Here is a 22,455-nt window from a genome sequence, read left to right on the forward strand (position 1 = left end):
CAGACACAAAAGGTCACATGTTGTGCGATTTCACAGATAGGAAATGTCCAGAAGACGCAAATCCAGAGGGACAGAAACCAGGCTGATGGTTTGCAAGAGCTGGCGGCAGGGCAATTAACTTCTTGATGGGTTCAAGGTTTTATTTCGGTGTGAGGAAAATATTTCTGGAACTGGATAGAAGTAGTGGTTGCCCAGCATTGCGAATGTGGTAAATACAACTGCACTGTTCGCTTTAAAATGGTTAATTTTGTGTCACATTAATTTTGCCTCGTGTTTTCAAGGTGTGTGTGTTTCACATCTTGGGGTTCTGCACCCACTCTTGTTTGAAAAGGGGGGGGGGACAGGAGGAACATCTGAAAATTGTTACTTTTATGTTTATTAACACCAGGTTTCTGTACAATTAAGGACTGGCGGGATGAGAAACGAGAACGCTAGCTTTCCCCTTTCCCCACCCCCCCAAATCACAGGAGAATTCTTCTAAGGAAGAATTCTTCTAGGAAGAATTCTAAGTGAAATATGTTGGATGAGCTAATTGGAAACGAAGAGAGGTCATTCAGGGGACAACAGGGGGCAAATGTAGAGAACTAGAGGGGGAAATTGGAGGCCGACTCCTGAGGCGAGAGGAGGAGGGAGAGAGGATGGCCAACAAGATGGTGGAGGTGCATGAGGACGCTGAATGGGGGCAATGTTCAGTATTCGGTTTCAGCCGCGTACTTTTGGCAGCGTGAATTCCTTCCACGAACCATCCCCTCTGCCGCCATTGGTCCCTGGACCGCCCCTGTCATGCCTGCTGGGCACTGAGCATCACCCCTGACACCCATCCCACCCCCCCTGCCTCTGGTGCCCAGAGGTGGCCACAGCCAGTGGGGAAGGGAACAAATAAATAGACCAACTTTTCAGCTTCCATCCCAGAAGTGGGTGCTCCATCCCATAGATGGCCTGGGCACTGGGGACACATTCAGATGCCAGGCACTATGGAATCCAGAGTGTCCACATTCCTTAGTCATGACTGCCTCTCCCCAAGGCAGTGCTCTGATGGCGCCTCAATGTCAGTCTCCATGACTTACCACTGTCTACACATGTCCGTGCTGATCAGCTTCCCTCTTCGTCTTCTTCCGGGCTGGACATTAAGCAAGCAACCAGATTCCCATTTCCCACCCAAACGTGTGTGGGTTCCCTGGTCCATCTCTGGGACACCCTCCCTTTGGAGGCCAGGGTTGGGATTATGAAGCAGACTGCTGCTGTGTGAATACCAGCTTCGCCACTCACCTGGCGTGTAAATTCTGGCAAATTATTTAATTTGGTTTTTTTTTTAAGATTTTATTTATTTATTTGACAGGCAGAGATCACAAGTAGGCAGAGAAGCAGGCAGAGAGAGAGGAGGAAGCAGGTTCCCTGATGAGCAGAAAGCCCGATGCGGGGCTTGATCCCAGGACCCTGGGATCATGACCTGAGCCCAAGGCAGAGGCTTTAACCCACCGAGCTACCCAGGTGCCCCAATTACTTAATTTCTGTGTCCTCAGTTTTGCCATCTCTAAAATGGGAATCATAGCAATACCCGCCTCATGTGGCTGTGGTGATTTAATTTCAGTAAAGCTCTTGGAACGGGGTAAGCCCTCCATAAACTGCTGCCTATTCTCTGACTGCTGGCCACGGGTCTGTTTGGAATCCCGATAGGCAAATCCCTCAGTGAAACAAGGCTTATACTACCATCTTTTCATCCCTTCAGTAAAATCATGAATTTGGGGGCAACTACTTAGAGATTGGTACCTCTACAATAAGACCTCAGCTAAACTGACTTGTGTACTAGAATAAACACACGGGGACTAGGACATTTTAAAACACGGGCTCAGTTAAAAAGAAAGTAAATGGTTTCAAGCCATTTACACTGAAATGTTTCCTGGGCTGGTGACACACCATTCCAAGCCCATCCCTCTCCCTGGCCATCGCTGGGCACCAGGTATTATCTTCGCTAGAAGACCTCTGTGTCTTCAGGCGAATGAAACTGCATGTCTTTAAAAAGGATCCACAGTTTAGGCTTCTAATTCACCTCAGTGGGTTACTACAAATGAGACCAAGACCACAAAGTTTTCTTCTACCCACTTGTCTCTGTGCGGAGCCTAAACAGCCAGCTGACCTCAACCCTCCCATAGACTGAATATATAAAATACATAAATATAGATAATTAATTATATAATTTTAATTATATATACAATTTATATATATAATTACATATATTAATATATAATAATGAAATAAATATATAATTAAATATATAAAATTCATTTTAAAGGATGACTGTTTGGGAGGATTTTTGTTTCTCAGCTGGTTTACTGGCGTCACATCATCAGAACCGCCAAAGACCCCGAATGTAAGACAGGACAGTCTTTGACCCATTAATTCACACCTTCACGCATTCTATAAATATTGAGCTTTTTTATGTACCAAGCACTGAGGGGCTCATGTGCTCTTTACTACTTACGGCGAAGCGATGGGTAGGTATTTTCTCTTTCTATGGGTGAACAACGGAAGCCCAGAGGAATCGAGTCACACGGTCAAAGGCCAGCAGAAACCAGGAGGAAGGATGGGGAGTCTGGCTGGCCCCAGGCCCTGCATTCACGAAGGATGTGAGGCTACCAACTTAGAAGATTTTTCTATACAGTTCAAAGGTAATTGAAAACCTTTTTCTCCCATTTCTTTTTCTGCTCATTGACTTCTAGAGCAGAGCATGGTTTTTAGCTGTTGGCAACGGGCAGTTGGTTGGGAGGGTCCTAACTGAGGCAACCCCGCTCTTGATCTGCCAACAGTGCTGGGTTGGGGCCGCTCACTTGGCGCAGCGGCTGAGATAGCCTTGCAGGGCTGTGTAGCCGGAGCACTGCTGAGAGGAGCCGAGAGAGCAGGACCGGGGAAATGGGGCCTGGGGCCAAGTGCGGAGGAAGAGGGCGAGTGGAACGTGAGAACCCGCACGGCAGCTGGGTGCCGCAGAGAGGCCGGTGGGTGGAGGACGCCGCTCAGACCCAGATCGCCATGTCCAGGTCGGGCCAATGCCCCATTTTACGTGCTAGGTGTAGGGTGGGGAGGCACAGGGAGCTGGGAAATCAGAGACAAGATCACGCCGGCCCCATGGCATTGATGATAACACGGAGGCTCAGAGAGGTTTTGCAACTCACCTCCCCTGTCTTGCGAGAGCAGCGAGCTGGGATTTGTGATACATCAGACAATTGTACCGAGTTTTCTACTTAGGGATTTTTATTCTCTAGGTTAAAAAAACCACTTTTGTGTAGGCGATGGGAATGTATCTGGTTGAAAGGCTTAAGAAGTTTTGATTTTTCTTCCGCATTGAGCATGTTAGGCTGTCAGTGCTCGGAGAAGCTTGGGGATCATCCGCACTGACACCTCCTTCACACATGGGGAAGCCGAGGCCCAGAGGGTGGGGATGAACTACGTTGGTCTCCCAGGGAGCAGGGTCCGGAGCCCGATCTAGACCCGGACAGGCGTGCGAACATCAGACCCCTGAGCGGGCCTCTGCCGACTCTGCTGTCGCCTCCGGACGAGACCCGCAAGGTCAGCCGAGACCTGCCTTCCCTGCTGTGGCATGGCCCTCGGGCCGAGTGGCATCCAGCCAGTCCGATCCTGTGAAGGCTGAGCGTGTGGGAGGCGATGACTGGAGGTGTCCAGTTGTGTCTGCTGCGTGAAGGTGAGCTCAGGTTCACGGGACCAGCGGTGACTTTGGCGGCCGGGCACGCCAGCGACTTGTTCCCACAGACAGCCGCAGCAGGCAGAACTGAATTCTCCCTCCAGTGGCCGAATTCAGTTGTTCCAGCTCCCGGCCTCGCACAGCTGAGCGTGGAGCTACTTATAGCTCCATTATCATGTTCCCGTTTTAATACAAACAAACAGCCGTAGCCTGGGAAGGGGAATTACTGAGAGACCTCGCCTGCCTTCTGGTCTGCCGGGGACCTGGCAGCAATGCGGGGTCTGAGTAACACGACAAGGCTTCCTCGCCAAACACTTGCCATCACCACCCCCACCCCACCCCACCCCACCCCCGCCTCCCAGTTTCCCCTCCCCCTTCTCTGAGGCCACCAGGAAACTCTGATGGGAGAAGCCCAGCCTCGGGGAACCTGGGGACTTGGGGGGAGCTCAGAAATGGTCTGTCCTGCCCCGAGACCAGAGACCACGTCACCCAGCCCAGCTGCTGGGGAGAGGCTGGGCCAGATGCTGAGTTTCTGCTTCCCAGCCTCAAACCTACTGCGTTCCAGCGGGGGGACTCCGCCAGCCCAGCTCTGCGAGGCCCTGCGCTGGGAGGCAGAGGCCTGGGTGGACGGAGGAAGGAGAGCACACTCTTTCCGGCCTGTTTTTCCGGTTCTGGGAACAGTGTCCAGCCTCTCCCCTTCCCCTGGGGTGGAGCAGGGGGAGGATAGTCCCCTCCTGCCCAGCGCTGGGGTCCCATGTGCAGTTCTTTCAAGGCCTACAGAGCTTGCCTCATGGCTAGGGCTCCCTCTGAGGGTCCCCTCTCTGAGACACCCCCACCCCAAGCCTCTAAATTTTAATAATTCCAGCTTCTCTCCACTCCCTAAGCCCTGAGTTGATAACCACCTCCTGCAGGGCCGCCTTCCCTTACAACTCTGAGCTGGCTTTTCTGCCTTGCTATTTACCTAGATAACAATTCTTTACAACCAATTCTCTCTGTTAATAACCAGGATGTTTCTGTCTTCTAACTGGACTGGGCTGATAGGCTGGCAGGGCGGGGATTCCCACCCAAGATCTTCTTTCTCCTGGTTCCGTACTCCCTGCTTTGAATCCAATAATCGTGTGTTCCATTCAACGAATGACAAGGTGAGTTTCCTCCATTCATCAGTTCTGACTTTAGTAAGATTGGTTAGGATTTCCCCACCACCCCCGGCAACCCACTGTCCCCAATCATAACATACACTTGCTGTCACGCCAATGCCAGTCTCTACCAGCAGCTGTCAGAATCGGGGTGCACGGTAGCTCTAGTTCATTGTGCGGCTTCCCGACCTTTCACGTCTTGGCCTGCACTCTACTGTGAAGACATGTGCCCCGCCCCTGACCTGGGGACATGGACAAGGCTGTGTGAAGCCTCATGCCCAGCCCGGTGACCCAGGCTCCACCTGACCACACCGAGAGCTGAGGGGTTTGGAATTCTGGCAAATCCATGGCCTGTCGGCACATGAGTGAGCCTCCCTCCACGTGGAGAAGCACAGACCTAATCTAATGCCCCCATTTTACAGATGACCAGCCTAGGCCAGAGACCTCTGGTAGCTTACCCGAATTTAAATCTCAGCTCCCTTCCCCCTCCAGCTGCCTTATCAGGCTGATTCACAGCCCGGCACCAGAATTCCTCTTGGGAAGTTACACTCTTTGGGCAAAGAACCGAATTTCGTCTGCGTAGGTGGCGAGGGTTGGCAGGAGCTGTAGCTCAGATGGCTAAGGGGCGCCCCGTGTGAAATGAGAGTAAGGAGGTTTGGTTCCTGAGGTCAAGGTCAGAGAAGAGGACAGAGGGCAGAGGAAGGACCTGGGCATTGGTGTGAGATAGAGAACAGAACAATGGAGGAGAGTCAGGGAAACATCCCCTGGAAGCGGGCCGAGGACAGCTGAATAATCACGCCCAACGTCACTTTCCTGCCGTTGTAGCACACAGCCCTCCTCCCGGGACCCAGACGGTCACACTACAGTCACGAATCCCTGTGAGCCCTTTGTTCTGCTGTGTTTTATTTTTGGCAAGGGTTGGGGGCCTGAACCTTGAAGAAGCTGCATTTTATTCATATTTGGGTCAATACAGTAGTCAAGTAGGCACCTGAGAACAGACGATACTGGAGTATACAGGCCCTGGAGGTTTCACAGAAATCGTGGGGTGCACCTTGGCAATCCACTAGGCATGGGCTTGAGCTGGAGTCTACAGGCGCAGAGAAACACCAGCCGACATCTGGGTGAGCAGACATTTGAAAACTTAAATAAAACCCACAGAATTGGGACGCCTGGGTGGCTCAGTTGGTTAAGCAGCTGCCTTCGGCTCAGGTCATGATCCCGGCGTCCTGGGATCGAGTCCCACATCGGGCTCCTTGCTCGGCAGGGAGCCTGCTTCTCCCTCTGCCTCTGCCTGCCATTCTGTCCGCCTGTGCTCGCTCTCTCTCCCTCTCTCTCTGATAAATAAATAAATTAAAAAAAAAAACCACAGAATCAAAATTGGGGATCATGAATGTTGTTTGTACTCATTTGAATTTTCTTAAATTTTGTTTTGTTTTTTAAAGATTTTTCTTTCTTTCAGTAATCTCTATACCCAACATGGAGCTCGAACCTATAGTCCCAAGACAGAGTCCTACGCTCTTCCAGATGAGCCAGCCAGGCATCCCTGTCTGTACTCTTTTTGAAACTGCTTTTTGTTTTCCATTTCAGTGGCATATCAAAAACAATTCCTCATGCCTGTAACATCTGACTTAATAGCTGAAGTGGACACCAAGTTGTCTCTGTTTGCTTGGAGATCTCGTTTTGTATGCTTGTCTCCGCCTAGATGGTCGAAGACGTTGCACGGTGAGGAGCCTGGGGAGCCTAGACCAGCTGCAGGTCAGACCAAGCAGGAAAGTACTGAGTCCAGAAAACTGTGAATGGGGACCGACTTGGGGGCCCAATCAGGGCGGCAGCATCGACCACAGAAGTAGGGACCATCGGGGTGGAGAACAGGTGGAGGGCTTGATGTGCAAGGAAACAGTGCGGCTGGAGGCTGTGGGAGGGCTGCTGCCATCATGGGGATGGAGGACATCTCCAGAAGCACAGAGGCTTCTTCTTGTCTCAGGAGAGCATTGTAGCCATGTGCAGCTTGTTGATGGAGAGACCTGGGTTCTCCACTGGCAATCATATCCTGGGATGTTTGATACAGGTCTTGAAGGGCCTAGTTCATCAGCTGGAATCTGGCTCTTTTGGAGGGGGACAGAGGCCAGGTACTTTTGGTGATGATGCTTTCTAAGTTTTGCACGTCTAAGCCAAAACATGGGAATAATCATGGACTCTTTGGATCTGCTTGAATACCTCCAGTGATGGGCAGTTCTCTGTCCTGAGGTTTCCCTCTGGAAAGAGTGATAACTGGATTTCTGGGAAGCTCTTTCTCTTGCTCCATAATTGAGGTCCCACCCATGATTCCATGAGATCATGTCCCCGGGCTCCGGACAATAATGACACCACGAGGCCTGGACTGCTCCATGGTCAGTGGTGAGGCTTGAGGACAAGAGGGACAATCTGGTTGACCTTATGAACAATCATCTTGGGCTGGCCCTTTTACTCAAGGGTCAACCTAAATTTGCCTTCTTCTGGGACCCCTCTGAATCCGCACTCTCTCAGCCTCACGGCTGATGAGTAGTTGTTAAAAGCTAGCCACACCACAGCTGACCACAGACACCTGAAGGATCCCAGCCGAGACCAAGAGAACAACCCAGAAGAGCATCTGAGCCCAGCCCCAATGCCAACGCACAGGATCAGAGACTAAATAAATGGTTTTTGTTTTATGAGGGTCGTTTGTCACATGGCAAAAGCTAACTGATAAGATTTCCCCCAGGAGGGCCCATTCACTTTCCTTTATACCAGCCGACACCCAACCCTGGCTGGCCATCCTGAAGATCTGTGCGTGGGAGTGCAAAGCGCGGCACATGACGGAGGAGCAGGGGAAGGGTCCTATTCCTCTCCCCGGTAAAATAACGGTTTACAAGCATGGCCCCTTGACTACCGGCCATTAGCGTCATCTTGGTCCATGGCAGACTGGGTATCACTGCTTTCTATCTCTCTGAGGATTATGTTCGGAGCACCCCACATTTGAAACAGTGCCCAGTCCCTTAGTCCAAAATGGAAACGTGAAGGCACATATTGGTCTGTAGTAAGGGTTCTCTTCTCCTCCTGCTAAAACAGATATTTGATGACACATTCAAGTACAAGATTCTCTTTGCTCACGATTTTCGTATGGTCCTAAGCACACTGGATATTATCAAAACCATATTTCTTATGAAAACAAGCTGTTGAAACCCACACACTTTCAGACATCATTGGAATCTAAATGCTAAACTGTGCTGTCATTTTTGGAAATCGAAGACAGTATGAACGTAACTGGGGACTGCAGGCCAAGGGCAGGGGAAGAGGAGATGGGAAGGGGTGGAAGGAAGAGCCGGCAGAAATCCCGAGTGTGCATGGGCTATCAGTGCCAATTATACTGGAGCCAAGATATTAGACTGACCAGCCGTATGTTAGAGCCGCATTAAGAAAGTAAAGGTATTTGCCTTCTACGTGATGTAATAGGACAATGCAATTATTAGGCCTTAGAGAGAGTTTCAGATAACATCAGGCAATGTTATTATGTAAAATAGAAAATAGCTTTTTAAGACTTTTGTTCTTCAGACAATTTTATTGTAAACTCATCTTTTAAAATGTAAGGTTAGTAATAATTACCTTATCAATAAGACTTTGTTAAATCCCATTTGCTCCGACTATAATGCTTTCCAACAAGAACAAAAAGAACATCTTAATCATATTTTCCTGTTTTGTTTTGTTTTTTCCTAATTAACTTTTGGAGTAGTGACTTACATCCCAATGCTTCCTCCCCAAAAGATATAAAACAATGAGGGATGCCTGGGTGGCTCAGTGGGTTAAAGCCTCTGCCTTGGGCTCAGGTCATGATCCCAGGGTCCTGGGATCGAGCCCTGAATTGGGCTCTCTGCTCGGCAGGGAGCCTCTTCTTTCTCTCTGCCTGCCTCTCTGCCTATTTGTGATCTCTGTCTGTCAAATAAATAAATAAAATCTTTTTTTTTAAAAAAGACATAAAGCAATGAGAAAGAGAAAGTCAGTGTGTGCAACCACCAAACCCTCAGGACAACTTGAAGATCAGAATAGAGACAGTTAAGCATTCTTCAGAATAACTGTGAACAATGAGAGGAAAGTCAGACAATCTCGGCCCTCCATGAATCTGTGCAAATCACAGGAAGACCTAGTTCTACAGGAAAACAGCAGAGAAGACAGAAGGAAGCTAAAACTCATGATTAAGTGTCCTGGTTGGACTTCAGATGTGGGAGCCGGTGCCTCCAGGGAAGCTCGGCCCAAGCACTGCTTCCCAAGTCCCAGCCCCTCTCTCACCTCCCACCCACCCTGGTTTGGTTCTTAGGACCATGTGTCTGCCCACTACCTGGCTTCCAGAACGTGGGGTTGAGGACTCATCTTGCCATGTACAAACACAGCTCCCAAAGGATGACTTCCTGAATTCCCTAGGGGTAAGATCTGCCCAGCTGATAAGAAGGTTTGGTACTAATGACTGACTGCCCAAGGGAATCGTTCCTCCTCTCCTCAACCTGAATGCCCTTGTTTAGGCTCAAGGAGGGAAAGGTATTTGCAAAAGCATGGGCAGTCCCGGGGCAGTAGAGCAGGCTGGAGTGGGGAGAGAGAGAAGCATATCCAAGACATGCCAAACAGCGAAACTTCCACCAGGCGATGCAAACAATAACATCACCACATGTTCTTCAAAGAACTGGAACACACGAGAGGCAGATCTTGTGACTGACCAGGACTCAAGGTTTGGTTGTCTCATCTGTTCGCTTTGAAACACGAGATGCGAGATAACTCTGTCAGATCCTAATTTGAGCCTCGTTATCTGCTTCAGCAGAAACATATTCGCAGGAGTGGGCTTTTGAATGGCCCGAATACAAGGCCTTGCTTTTGAAGCCCCCAGACTGACTAATAAAACCACATCCCCTCAAAATGAAAAGCTTGCCCCCGCTCACAAAGGACCACTCCAGCTGGACCCACATCATACCCTTTATTGTCCCTTCACCCAAAACGAGCACAGCCAGAAAGAATAATCATTCGTGATCTAAGCCTTGCAACTCAGGATTCAATAAGCATGAAAGGCAACGACTCTGAGGAAAGGCAGTCCTTTGGTAGAGGCTGGGAATTTCTTTGGAACCCCAGAATACTGAGACACAACCAATTTTAGTCATTCCCGAACCCATGTGAGCAGTTCGACTACACAAGGTTAGCTCTCTTTGCTAGAACACAGCCTGTCTCACTGGGTTTAATCTCTTTATAATTCTTTGGCACCAATTCTGGCACGGGGCTCTGCTGAGGCCATTCCCTGACTTGAGAGCAGAGCAGAATTTCCCCTTTTTAGGTCACAAACTCAGAGCGCTCACTTATCCCAGCGGCTCCCTCCACCGTGTCAATTTTAAACACCCTCATTAACAACATTCATGAAAGGTTGGCGAGGGGGCAGCTCTCTCGAGTTGTTCCTGCCGTTCGCAGCCGTTTCACGAGACTGAAACACAGGCCCAGGCTTGCCGCAGCAGGTAGGACTAGAAAAACACAGATATCTACCGCTTCTAAACACAGCGGAATTAAGGACCCCAGGACAAAGGTCGTGGACTGCCCAGCGACTCTCAAAGGGTCCAGACAAGCCCATGAAGTGCGGTCTTCTTGGACAGGGTCCGCTGCTCCCTGGTGTCGCCACCTGGATCTCAGGCCCCTGCCCTGCCTTCTGTGCTGGGGAGGACCATCTCACCCGGGCTTCTGATCTCCTCGGGAATCAGAGATGGAGAGCACGGTCCGCCTCCTAGTGAGTTGGGCTGCTACAGGTCAGCACCCCACAGTCTGGTGCGATGCATTTGTCCCGCCCCCCGGTGTTGCTTCTATGCCCTACACTCCCCTGGCCCATTCGGGGCACATCATCGCGTCTGCGTAGCGGCACCCATCATTGCAACCAGCGTCTCTGCTGCAGTCCCATAAGATCAGATGCTTGCGCAGGCAACTTCTGAGGACCTGCCATTGGCCTTTGCTCTGAAAATGGCTCGTTTTTCATTCGCCACCTCCCACGGACACAGCATCCTGCCCACCCCACCAAACCACCTCCTTCCTAGACACTGCCGGCGGGCTTAAGCTGGGCCAGTCAGATCTTCTCTCTTGATATGTAATAGGGGTCCCGGAAGTTAATCAAGATGGGGGGGGGGGGGGGGATAAATCGCCAGGCAATGAGGAATGGAGGCCAGGATCAGTGCCAGAGAGACCCGGAGACGACCCGCGGTGACCTGAGGGAGGAGCAAGCTGAGGAGCCCAGCGGACACCAGGCCACCGTCAGACCGGAAGGAAGCAGACACCGGCCCACCCTCAGACCGGAAGGAAGCGGACCCTGGCCCACTCTCAGACCGGAAGGAAGCAGACACCGGCCCACCTTCAGACCGGAAGGAAGAGGACCCCGGCCCACCCTCAGACCGGAAGGAAGCGGACCCCAGCCCACCCTCAGACTGGAAGGAAGCAGACACCGACCGGCCCACCTTCAGACCGGAAGGAAGAGGACCCCGGCCCACCCTCAGACCGGAAGGAAGCAGGTGGTAGCCGAGAAGCCCGGATGCAAGGAGCTGCTACAGCCCAGAGCGGTGTCTTCTCAACTCACAGTGAGTTTCTGCTTCTTTCACCCGATGTTCCCTGATGGACACCATGCTCGAAGTGGCCAGGATCTGCAGACTGGGGCCTTTGCTCCGTCCTCACCCTCCCTCAACCTCTCCACAGCCTCTGTGACACTGCCGCCCCCACTTCCCCTGAAGTTCTGTCCCCTTATGTAGGCGCGACAAAACCCGCTTTCCCTGGCCTTCTCCAGTGGCCCCTCCCACCCTCTCAGGGGAACCGTCTAATAAGACCCAGGCTCTGGTCTTCCAGCCTGGTCTCCTCAGAAGCTTCCCTTTGTTCCCATGACTTCCTCCACAGCGTCCAGGCAGAAGGTTCCAGATCTAGGCCTCCATTCCTCACTTCCTCCTGCACCCACTGTTTTCAACTCTGGCGGAGAGTTCTACTCAGATGATTCACAGTCACTTAACCTCGTGAAATATAAATGTGTATCTTTCTTCTTCAACCCAAACCCTCTCCTGACTCCCTGATTTCCACTGACAGGACCGTGGTGTTTCAGTCACATCCGCTGGGGCCCTCATGGTGATTCTGCGTCTCCCAGTGATCTCAGCTCGGGATCCGCCTCTCTTCCAGCCCAGGCGCTCCGCGGGCTCCCGGCTCACGTGAGAGTGGCTTACAACGGTACCGCCATTCCCAGGACCTGGTACATGGGGTTAGCTGAGTGTTTGCTGAGAGGACGGAAGAGATGAATGATTGTGTTTTAATGTCGCCTCTGTCTCATTCCTCGTCTCTCCAAGATACATTCACGGACACCTCTGGATTCTTCCTTCCCGGAGTGTCTTTCACTGTCCCTTTCCTCCCATTACCTTTACTTCTGGGCCAGACCCTTATCACTACCCATTAGAGCTGCTGCAGAAGCAAGGCCGTCTCCTGACTGCGATGACAAACCCGACAAGGGGCACTCTGGGAACATTGTGGGTGCAGAGTTTTGGATCTTCCCAAATCTCCCCGTATAAACAGAGCAACAAGATAGGAAAACCAAACCCTGTGGACTTTTAAAGCAAAACTTGACACTTAGCCTTGTCCTGAACATCGACCACCAACAGCCACAAGACCCCCCTCAGATTGGTGTCCGTGCAGGAGGACATGGACAAAGGCCAAAGGGCCCTGCCAACTGGACCTGAGGGCAGGACAAACCCAAAGTAGCCAACAGGTACTCACTAGGAAGGACAGCATGCCAGTTGGGGAGCAGCAGCTAAAACCGGAGGAGGTTTGCCCCCCTGCACACATGCATAGGCAGAAATCACACATGAGAGAGCATGTAGTCTGAGTCTGGTCATTTCTGTTTCATGGAACGTCCTATGAAATAGACCCACACATGCACACACAACACACATGCACTGCCCTGGGTTTCACTAAGCTGTAAGATTTTCAAATGAGGCTCAGCATTCTGCCTCCTTCGGTGTGGCCTGATGAGTCAGTTCTAACCGACACCAAGTCAGACTCAGAAACAGTGTTTGCTGAAATCCCATGGCGGCTCAAGTTGGCAGCCACAGCAACAAAACTGGTCGGAAAAGGTACTTGTGTGAGTCTAGAGAAACACTGCAAACATGTCAAACTCAACACCATCAAGAGTTTTAAAAATAACTTGTGCCCATAAAGTCTCGGTGTATTGGGGCCTCAGGGGGTCTATGAAACCATCACTCCACAGAACCATAAATACTTGAAAATCCAGTTTGCAAGGGGCGGAATCATAACAGAGGCTAGAAGAATGAAATCTCCTCCAACCAAAAAAACCCTTTTTTAAGAATGAGGGGACCAAGGTCTAGATCCACAGGAACTCATCCTACCAAAAGGAGACAGTAACTTATTGGAAAGAAAAAAATACATGTCATGCAGCTTAGGAGACCATGGAGTAGGGGAACGTGGCAATAAGAAGCATAAATGTGCCTTTCATCTCCCTTTATAAGGAAAGAAAAGAAAGAAATGCATTTATTCCCTCTAATCTCAGTAGCCAAACCAGTTTAAAGCCACACATTGTTCAAAGGAAGAAAGCCGGCCGTCTGAGACGTACTTACCCAGGGTGCTCTGAGCATGAGAAGAGCAGAGCTGAGAACAAGCCTTCTCTTCCTGATGTGAGGACTTCTCAGCACTGCCCTCCGCCCGTGGTCTGTCTTCCCCCAGGATCACATGGAAGTGTTCTATAAATGTGCATTGGCTTAAGGTTGGGAAAGCTGGCCCGGAAAGCAGCGGCGTGTAAGCAATCTGACCCAGGCTAGGCAGCGGCTTTCCAGAAGGCTCTGCAACCCTGAGAGGGACTAACAGAGGCCAGCGAGATTGCAGGTGCCCAGAGTTTGCAGCTCCCTGTTTTTCTCACTCTACGTTTTGTTGGGGACCCGGATCCCGTCTCAACCGCCTGGGGCTGCAGTTCTGTATTATGGCAGTTCTGTATTATGGCTTGGACCAGCCACTTTTCAAAACAAAGCAGCCTTCAAAACCGAACAAAATGAAAAACTGTAAAGTTAGAGGGGCTTCTGGTAAACGGGAATAGGTCTTTGTCAGCTTCTCCTGACCTCATAAAATCAGTTTGTCCTTTTTGAAAACGTCAGTCTGCTCCCTTCAGAAAGGGAGGATGAGCAGTTACTCTTAGAGCATTTCTAAATGGCAAAGCTACCTAAAATTCCACCAGTACTGAATGAATTAAATGTGCAGCCGTATGATGGAAAACAAAGCAACCGTTAGAAAGAATGGAGCCCTTTAGGTGCCAACAGTGAAAACTTTCCAAGATGCATTGCTGAGTGGGAAAAAAAATTGAGGTACATAATAGTATGTATAATGCTACCATCTGTGTAAAAAAGGTATAAATCTATGTGCCTGCTACAGTATATGTAGTATGTTAATTCTTTTTTTGTAGTATGTTAATTCTATGCTCTGAAAAAAAAATCATACTGCACTATATAGATTTTTTTTATTTTTTATTTTTATTTTTGGGGGGGCAGAGGCATAGGGAGAAGGAGACAGAGAATCTTAGGCAGGCTCCAGGCCCAGCACATAGTATGAGGCAGGATTCGATCTCATGACCATGAGTTCATGATTTGAGCCAAAATCAAGAGTCGGACGCTTAACTGACTAAGCCACCTGGGTGCCCTACACTATTTTATAATATGTGTAAAAATATATAAAATAATGACCTTCTGGAAATTCACACAAGCAACTGGTGGCAGTGAGTGGTTGCCACCAGGAAGGGGTGGAAAGTGGGGGACAGGGAAAGAGGAAGATTGTCTCCCCACGTTTTTCTGTTCTAGGAATTTTACCTCATGTGAATAGTGATTTTTCAAAGAAAATTTTAAAAGTAATCTAATTTCCAATAGAAATGTTTAATTTTCAAAATTGCTTTTCAGGCACTGAATTCAATTGACCATTACACTTATTTATTTATTTATTTATTTAACATATTCAACATCTTTTATTGGGTTGTAAGGAGCCTGTCGTACAGAGGCCCCATCTGTGGGTTCTGAAGGAGGAGTCAGGGCTGGATGCCTCGGCCCTCGTTCATCTCCTCTGTAGCCGTGACTTGGAGCAGGTGTCTCCGAGCCTCATCCAGGGTGGAACTGCCCCACCGCCCACCTTCTCCATGGGCCCAGCAAGGCCTAAACAAGACGTTGTACATAAAAGCTCTCTGCAAACTGAAAGCCTTTATTCAGGAATAGAATTGTTCGCAGTGATCACATTTGGGAGGACTTTTTTCTGAAGTTCTTGGGTAATTCAACACTCAGAACGCAAATGTTCCCACGAGCACAAGCATAGAGGTAAAGCAGATACTTCCAGAGGGCCTGGGTCTACGGTCGCCGGGGTGGGTTTTCTCCTTAGCACCAGTTCTGATGTCCCCAGCATCACCCCTCCGCTGTGCAGGGCGCCTCTTTGAGTGGCCTCCCGGCATGTCCCGTGGTCAGGTCTTTGCCTCTACCTTCGGTTCCCACTTAACGCAACCAGGAGCAGTTTTCAGCGCTTGCATTTGCACTAACACATAATGCTTGGTTGAAGATGCCTTGAGATGTAAGAAAGCTTTTTGGGGTTTTGTTTTGTTGTTCTGTTGTTTAATTACGCTGAGATCACAAGTCAAAGTCCCACTGCCCAGGAACAGGGTGGTTCCCACCTTTCTCATAAGAAACTGCAGGAGTGGCTCAGTGGCTGAAATGGCGCCACCGTGTGGCAACACTCTCAGGGTCGCTTTAACCCTTCATGTGACCCGCCAGCCTTGAAACGCTTCTCCACTCAAACTCTAATTAATTACCCAAAGCAAAAAATTGTTTTAATCTGGTGAGATTTGAAATGTTTTCAAATTTGCTCATAAAGTGCTGTTTCATTAATATTTCTATTGCGTATTACCTACTTGCCCCATGTAAATTCACATAAATGCGGCCTTGCTGAAAATAACTGGCATATGGCATAGAACATGAGAAAAAACATTTCTCAGGCAGTGCTTCGAGCTGGTGATTATTTTAAAATTCTGAGAGGAAAATAATTCAAAGTGATGTTATGACAGCAAACAGGTGGATTTATAAAAATAAAAGGATAATGTTTACAGCCTATTATCTCCCTACGCAGTGAAAAAGAAACTCTCGTTAATGAAGCAGGAAGAGCTCCTTTCCTTTGAGAGTTCACTGAAGTGACAGCAGGGATTTTTTTTTTTTTAAGTTTTTTGGGACCCTAAGAAAGCAAACTGGGATGGCAGCTTGGTCAAGCGATTGGTCCATGTCTGTGGATGCTGGCACGGGGATTGAGGTTTGGTCCTGGAGGGCACAGGAGGCTCAGCCTAGAGCTGGGGTCAAAGGAGGTGGTGGGATTTCAGCCCCAACAAGCCCCAGTCTGCACTGCAGACCCAGGACAGAAATCCCAGGAACAATGGAGGCAACAGAATTGGGGTTGAATATTTGAAAATTAAAAACAGGCCTAAGCGGAGTGTGTGCCTTCCCCTTGTTCCGTCCTCCCCTGACGCCCGCTGAGCAGACAGAAGCTGAAATCAAACAAAAACCAAACCTCCCACATAGTCTGAAATAAAAAATTCAATAGAAGGCTGAAGACAAACAAAAAATATGTCAAAAAAATAGAATTAATGAAAGACCTAAAATATGAAAAAAATATTACAGGCTTAGAGAATCAATCCGTGAGGTCCCATATCACATTCACAGAGAGGCAGACATGGAACCGAAATGTGGAAGGAAGAAATTATCAAGGAAGTAATAGAAGAATATTTTCCAAAGTTCAAGGAGGTGAAGCTCCAGATCGAAAGGGCCCAGCACAGTAACTTCACAGTCTCTCTCATGGTTCTGTGGGCTGGGGTGGGCTCCGCTGTGTGGTTCTCGTGTGCAGGGAGGGCTCTCATGGAACTGTAGTCAGACGAAAGCTAGAATCAGAGCCGTCTGAGGGCTCAGTGGGCTTGGATGTCGCAAAGCCTCATGCACATGGCTGGCGGGTGACCCAGGCTAGCAGCTCACCTGTGACCTGCACATGGCCTCTCCCTTTGTCTTCAGCTTCTTTACAGTATGGAGAATAGGTTCTAAGAGTAAATGTCCCACTCAGCAGAACATAGAACCGGCCGATCTCTTAACACCTCGGTCCAGAACTTGGCACAGGGTCACTTCTGTATTCTGTTGGTCAGACAGTCGTGGGGCCCACCTTAAAGGGGAGGAGACAGAAATCCGCTATCTCAGTGGGAGGAATGTCAAAGAATTCACGGCTGTCTTCAATTCACCACCAACCCTACATGTTTCTAGAAACAAAACAGTATAGGTCAATTAACTGATAATGAGAGTCAAAACTAAATTGACCTTCCAGCACTCTCTCCCCTGGGTACCGCTCTCCACCTATGTGTGTGTGTCTTCCTACAGTTTCACATGTGCCAGACTTGTTTTATCCTCAAAGACTTTTCTTTGCCATCCCCTCTGACCAGAATACGATTTCCCTGCATCTTTGCGTGACTCAAGTCGGATCTCAAATAGCCCCTTCTCAGAGAAGATGTCCCTGCCCATCATATCTAAAATAAGTTGCATTCAGCATTTCTACCCTTAGCCTAAATTCTTCTAAATCCTTCATAGGACTTGGGGAGAGTGAGGAGTGACTTCTGATAAGTATGAGTTGTTTTTTTTCCTGAGGGGATGAAAATGCTCTAAAGTTGATTGTGGTGATGGCTGCACCAATCTTGTGAACAATAAAAACCACTGAATCGTATACTTAAGAAGTGTGAATTTTACAGCAGGTGAATTATAGATCAATAATAATAATAATAAATCTCACTCTGGCCTTCGGAAGTGAGTAAACATATTTAAATTGTTTTGCATCTCTGCCCCTCCAGCAGGTGTGAGTATGGTCTCCGATCAGCAGCCTGGGTATCACCTGCGAATTAGAAATGGCCAATTAGGGGCGCCTGGATGGCTCAGTGGGTTAAGCCGCTGCCTTCGGCTCGGGTCATGATCTCAGGGTCCTGGGATCGAGTCCCGTGTCGGGCTCTCTGCTCAGCGGGGAGCCTGCTTCCTCCTCTCTCTCTCTCTCTCTGCCTGCCTCTCTGCCTACTTGTGATCTCTCTGTCAAATAAATAAATAAAATCTTAAAAAAAAAAAAAAGGAAAGAAATGGCTAATTAGAGGCTCCCTCCCAGACCTACTGAATCAGAATCTACAGTCAGTTTTAACAGCCATCCCCAGGTGAATCAAATGCACACTAACATTTGGAAAGCACTGGAGTAAAGTGTTACTGAGGGCATGTAGTCGGGTTTTGGGGTGACAAATACATAACAGGTGTGATCCCATCAAGACACTTATTAACATGGGATTAGGAAAAAAATTTAATTCACAGGCCTTTTTTATTTATGCATAAATCCTCTTTAATGTTAACGAAATGAAAGAAAGGGGAGGGAGAGACTTGGAAGACCAGATGAGGCTCAAGGCTTACGCATGTTCCCAGATGTCCCCAAGCTAACACTGGTTTGTTTGTTTTGCCAACTGGAAATCACTCCAGGTGCAGAAGTTTCAAGGGCCTGTTGCTGTTTACTAATATGCTGTGGCTCCTTTCCATAAAAAGAGGGAGGAGACAGTGGGGTGGGGAGGCTAACAATCCATTTGGACCCGTAAGTATTGAGAGCCTGGAAAATACTCATTTGCACTGTTTGATTAGTAATTTGCATATATTGTTTGACAATACAGATGAAAAATTAATATTTTTTGTTAAACATCTCGTCTGAAACGATAAAAATAACGCATCCCTGAAACAGTACAGATTTCATAATCTCTTGCTATCTCTTCTCCCCATTCCTGTCCCGGGTAAGTGGTATTCGTGGCGTAGATGCCTTTCTCTGGGTTTGTGTTATACATCTGACCACAAGCAGCCCCTCTGCTCTCCTGCTAAATCACAGCAGAACAGGTGCTTTCTCTCTTGTCTGAATCCAAGTGGGAAGCGCTGGGAGCCATGTGTCCCCTTCCTTCCCACTCAGGGGTCTTCGCTCACCTGGCCCCGAGGTCTTGATAATAGGAATGAATGTCCCAGTCCCGGGCCTCTCAGAAGCTTTTGGATCAGCCTCTAGACTTAAGGGAGGGGCTTGGGAAAAAGAAAAGTCTCTAAATCTGGCAAGTTCTATCCCTTGAAATTTATATGGTTGACTCCTGTTTTGTTTTGTTTTGTTTTGTTTTAATTTATTTGACAGAGAGAGAGACAGAGAGACGGAATACAAGCAGGGAGAACGAGAAGCAGGCTTCCAGCTGAGCAAGGAGCCCCATGCAGGGCTTGATCCCAGGATCCTGGGATCATGACCTGAGCCAAAGGCAGACTCTTAACGACTGAGACACCCCGGTGCCCCGTGGCTGACTCCTCTTCTTAACTGAAATGTCAGCTTTTCAGAGGGGACTTCCCGGACTACACCTCAGCTCAAGTAACCCATGCACACTCCTCACTGCCTGGTAGGTAATTCCTTGCCACAATATGCTTTTTAATTGCCTCAGATTGCCACCATCTGAAATTATTTATCTATTCCTTGTTTGTTGTCTCTCTCCCTGATAAGATTGCCAGCTGGCGCCTGCCTGCGACAGCAGGGATCTTGTCTGTCTTGCTCGCAGAGCCTGGCATCTCATGGGCACGTGATGCCCTTGAGCGTGAACAGTGTGTGTCACAGGCCTTTTGATGCTCAGGCCCTCCGCCCCCCGCTGCCTCAGAGCACACCCACGGCCTGGGTGGACAGTGTTCACCTGTCTAGAGCTCTCACCTTGAGCTCCCGGACCCTCTTTTGTGTTCCTGTAGAAATTCCCTTTATTCTCAGGGAGCCCGGTAGCGCCATACAAAATATGGCGTATACAGGATTGAGTCGTTTCATAGCATGAGACTCTTGGGACAAGTGTGATTATTTCCCACCTTGAAGGAAGCAGCCCCCGGACACCACGTGATGGCCAGCTGCCAGACCCTTGCTCTCCTCCCCGCCTGCACCCCCAGCTTCCCTCCTGGGCTCCTTCCCATCCCATGACCCGGACTTCCCTCAATGGCCCTGATTCTTCTACCCGGGTCAGATTCCTGCCTAGCTCCAAATCCTTTCCTTCCGAGCGTTGAACACAACAGGTGTTCTATATTCGTCTTTGTCTCACTTGCTTGACATCTGACTGCCTCCAAAAACCGTCAGCTCCCTGAGTGTAGGACCTTGTTTGCCGTCCTCAAATACTGTATGTCCAGCCTCCAGCCCGTGGCTTAGCACCTAGTGGACCCCTCGATAAACCTGCATTAACAAATGAAGCACCCAGAAAAGAGGCAGATTTTCATCACGGACTCACATAATCATTAGCACAGCAGGTACTATTGGAGGACTAAGGGGTCAAGTTTTTACTACCTTCTACCTTCTCCTTGAGCCTGGCCGATGAGGAGAGCCAAGATAATCTCCCTGAGAGATATACTAAATATCAAATCACACCAAGTGACATGTTTACGACACTAGCCACTATAAACGCATTGTAGATGACCTAACTGGGTCCTGGCTGGACATATATACGGCCCCTAAATCCGGAATTCCTAGCATCAAATCAGATCGGACCCGAAGGATCCCCCTGTGGCTGGCTGGCTTCCTCAGTGCCAGAACAATCATACACTGTTTCCCACCCGAGAATGTACATGTTTTTTCCCATTTGAGTTGCAAGAATGCTGGTGCCCAGCTACAGCGTGGTGGAGACTCTGTGCACCAGGCCATTCCGTGCCTCTACCTCAGCCCCAGCTGGAACTCTCCTGCATCCCTCCCCTCTGCCTGGTGGTCCTGAAGGCCTGTTTTCCAGATGTCCCCCTCTGGGTTAGTCCTAACTTGGCAATAGTTCACTGTCCTATCATGTTAGTTAGGAGGGTGACCCAGAAGCTCATCTCCCAGGGAGGGAGGAGGGAGTCTACCCAGTCAGCTCTTCTCCCCTCACTGGTCTCTGCTCCTTCATCTTGTAACGCTCTGTTCCTGATTACTGTGCGTGACTACTGTGCTAATCATTCTTTCCTGTTTCAGGCACAGTTCCTACTTTCTGGATCCATCTGGTTGCACGTTTGGCGTCTTTATATCTTGGTAATAGAAAATCTAAACCAAACTGGCTTAAGGAAGAAGGAAATGCATCATTTGGGTTGTTTTGTGAGCCAATCACAGAATGCCCGATGAAAAGTGATGTAAGCAACAAGGACACTTATTACCTCTTGTGACAAGATATCCAGGGGGAGGACTGTTGCAGCTTGGGTTCAGCAATTTTGTTAAGTCATCAAGGACCTGGGGTCTTTCTGCCTTGTAATGTTAATTTGTTAATTTTTCCTCATGTGGCCACAAGATGGCTGCCTCATTTTGAAGAACACAGGTGGACAACCTTGGACTACAGGGGAGCATTTCCTTTCAGTGTCTGTTTTTAATGTGGAGAAAACGTTTCTGAGAAGACCTTCAGTGACTTCTCCTTAGTCCTTTCAGTCAGGATTGCACCACATTCCATGCCACAGGTACAAGGGAAGCTGGGAGGAAGGGGAATATCTGGTTTTGTTCATTTGTTTGCTTTTTGGCCTCTTTGGTAGAAAGGGGGCTTTGACAGTAGAGAACAAAGGATAGGGAAACAGAAATAGAAGGTATGTCTCCCATCTTACCCTGTGGTGGGGTTGAGGCCTTGTGACCAGATCTGGCCAATGGACTATGAGCAGTGGTGACATGCGCACATTCTGGGTTGACGCAATTAAGCCAACTCACTAATCCTGGACTGTCTACTTCTGGACTTCCAGTGTCACAAGGAAAATTCTAACTATTTTGGCTAAGGCCTTGTAGTAGAGTTTCTATTATACCTAGCTAAATAAACCCTGATACACCTTTTACCCATCATTTCGGTTATTTTCCATGTGTCCTCAGCCTTACATCAAATTAATCTCCACCTTTCTTAGTCTTGCTCTGCTCAGAGACTAATTTATGGAGTGTATCACACAGGTTCTCTTGCCCTCTAACTTCATGCTGCCCTTAGCCAATGGGAGGTAAAATCGTTTGAAGACATGTTCGGGAGAGAGAGAGACCAAGGTGTTTTACCCCCACTTCCTCTTCACTTCCTCTTTTCTCAGCACTTCCTCTTCTTTTGGCATGATTGCATGTCTGTAGGACCACAGCTCCTGTCTGGTGGCCCCTTTTCCATGGCCTCAACCTTCATCGGGTTCCAGTAACACTGCTTCTTCGCTCTGACACTTCAGGCCCAGAAAGAGTAAGGTCTTTGCACGGCTGTTCATCCCAGGTACCACTGTTAATTTCCTACTGTTGCGAAATACCACAATCCTGGTCTCCACTTTTTGGCTTTGCTTGCTTGTGCTTTTGGGAAACAACATCTGCAGTAGAACTCAAAATATAAAGAATGAAATTTAGGCATTTTCTGAATAAAATTCCATCTGTCTTGGGCCCTGTTAAGGATCTTTTAGAATATTTTAGGTTTTTTTTTTTTTTTAAAGATGTATTTATTTGACAGAGAGAGAGAAAGCACAAGTAGACAGAGAGGCAGGCAGAGAGAGAGAGGGGAAGAAGCAGGCTCCCCGCAGAGCAGAGAGCCAG

At 48.8% G+C, this 22,455-nt stretch overlaps 1 protein-coding gene and 1 long non-coding RNA gene across 10 annotated transcripts in view; one reads left to right on the top strand and one right to left on the bottom strand.

Annotated features, from left to right (window-relative positions):
• TACC2 (transforming acidic coiled-coil containing protein 2) overlaps window positions 1–13,577 on the bottom strand; it is a 201,818-nt gene extending 188,241 nt beyond the window's left edge. For 6 of the 9 annotated variants that reach the window (XM_045068838.1, XM_045068845.1, XM_045068836.1 and 3 more), the window contains exon 1: window positions 13,467–13,574. Coding sequence is in view for 2 of the 9 variants with exons in the window: in XM_045068841.1 (XP_044924776.1) it covers window positions 13,467–13,484 (18 nt within the window). In the remaining 7 variants the exon portion in view is untranslated. Of the gene's footprint in view, window positions 1–13,466 lie in introns of all 9 variants that reach the window. The other 3 variants (XM_045068841.1, XM_045068846.1, XM_045068837.1) reach the window with 3 other exon arrangements.
• Window positions 13,578–19,155: 5,578 nt separating this feature from the next.
• On the top strand, window positions 19,156–22,374 carry LOC101680947. Its single transcript, XR_006603157.1, has 2 exons — window positions 19,156–19,339; window positions 20,905–22,374. It is a non-coding gene; the product is annotated as an uncharacterized LOC101680947 (long non-coding RNA).
• Window positions 22,375–22,455: the final 81 nt, after the last annotated feature.

The sequence above is a fragment of the Mustela putorius genome, unplaced genomic scaffold, assembly GCF_011764305.1.
Source record: "Mustela putorius furo isolate JIRA1106 unplaced genomic scaffold, ASM1176430v1.1 tig00003909_pilon_pilon_pilon, whole genome shotgun sequence".
NCBI classification, from domain to species: domain Eukaryota; kingdom Metazoa; phylum Chordata; class Mammalia; order Carnivora; family Mustelidae; genus Mustela; species Mustela putorius.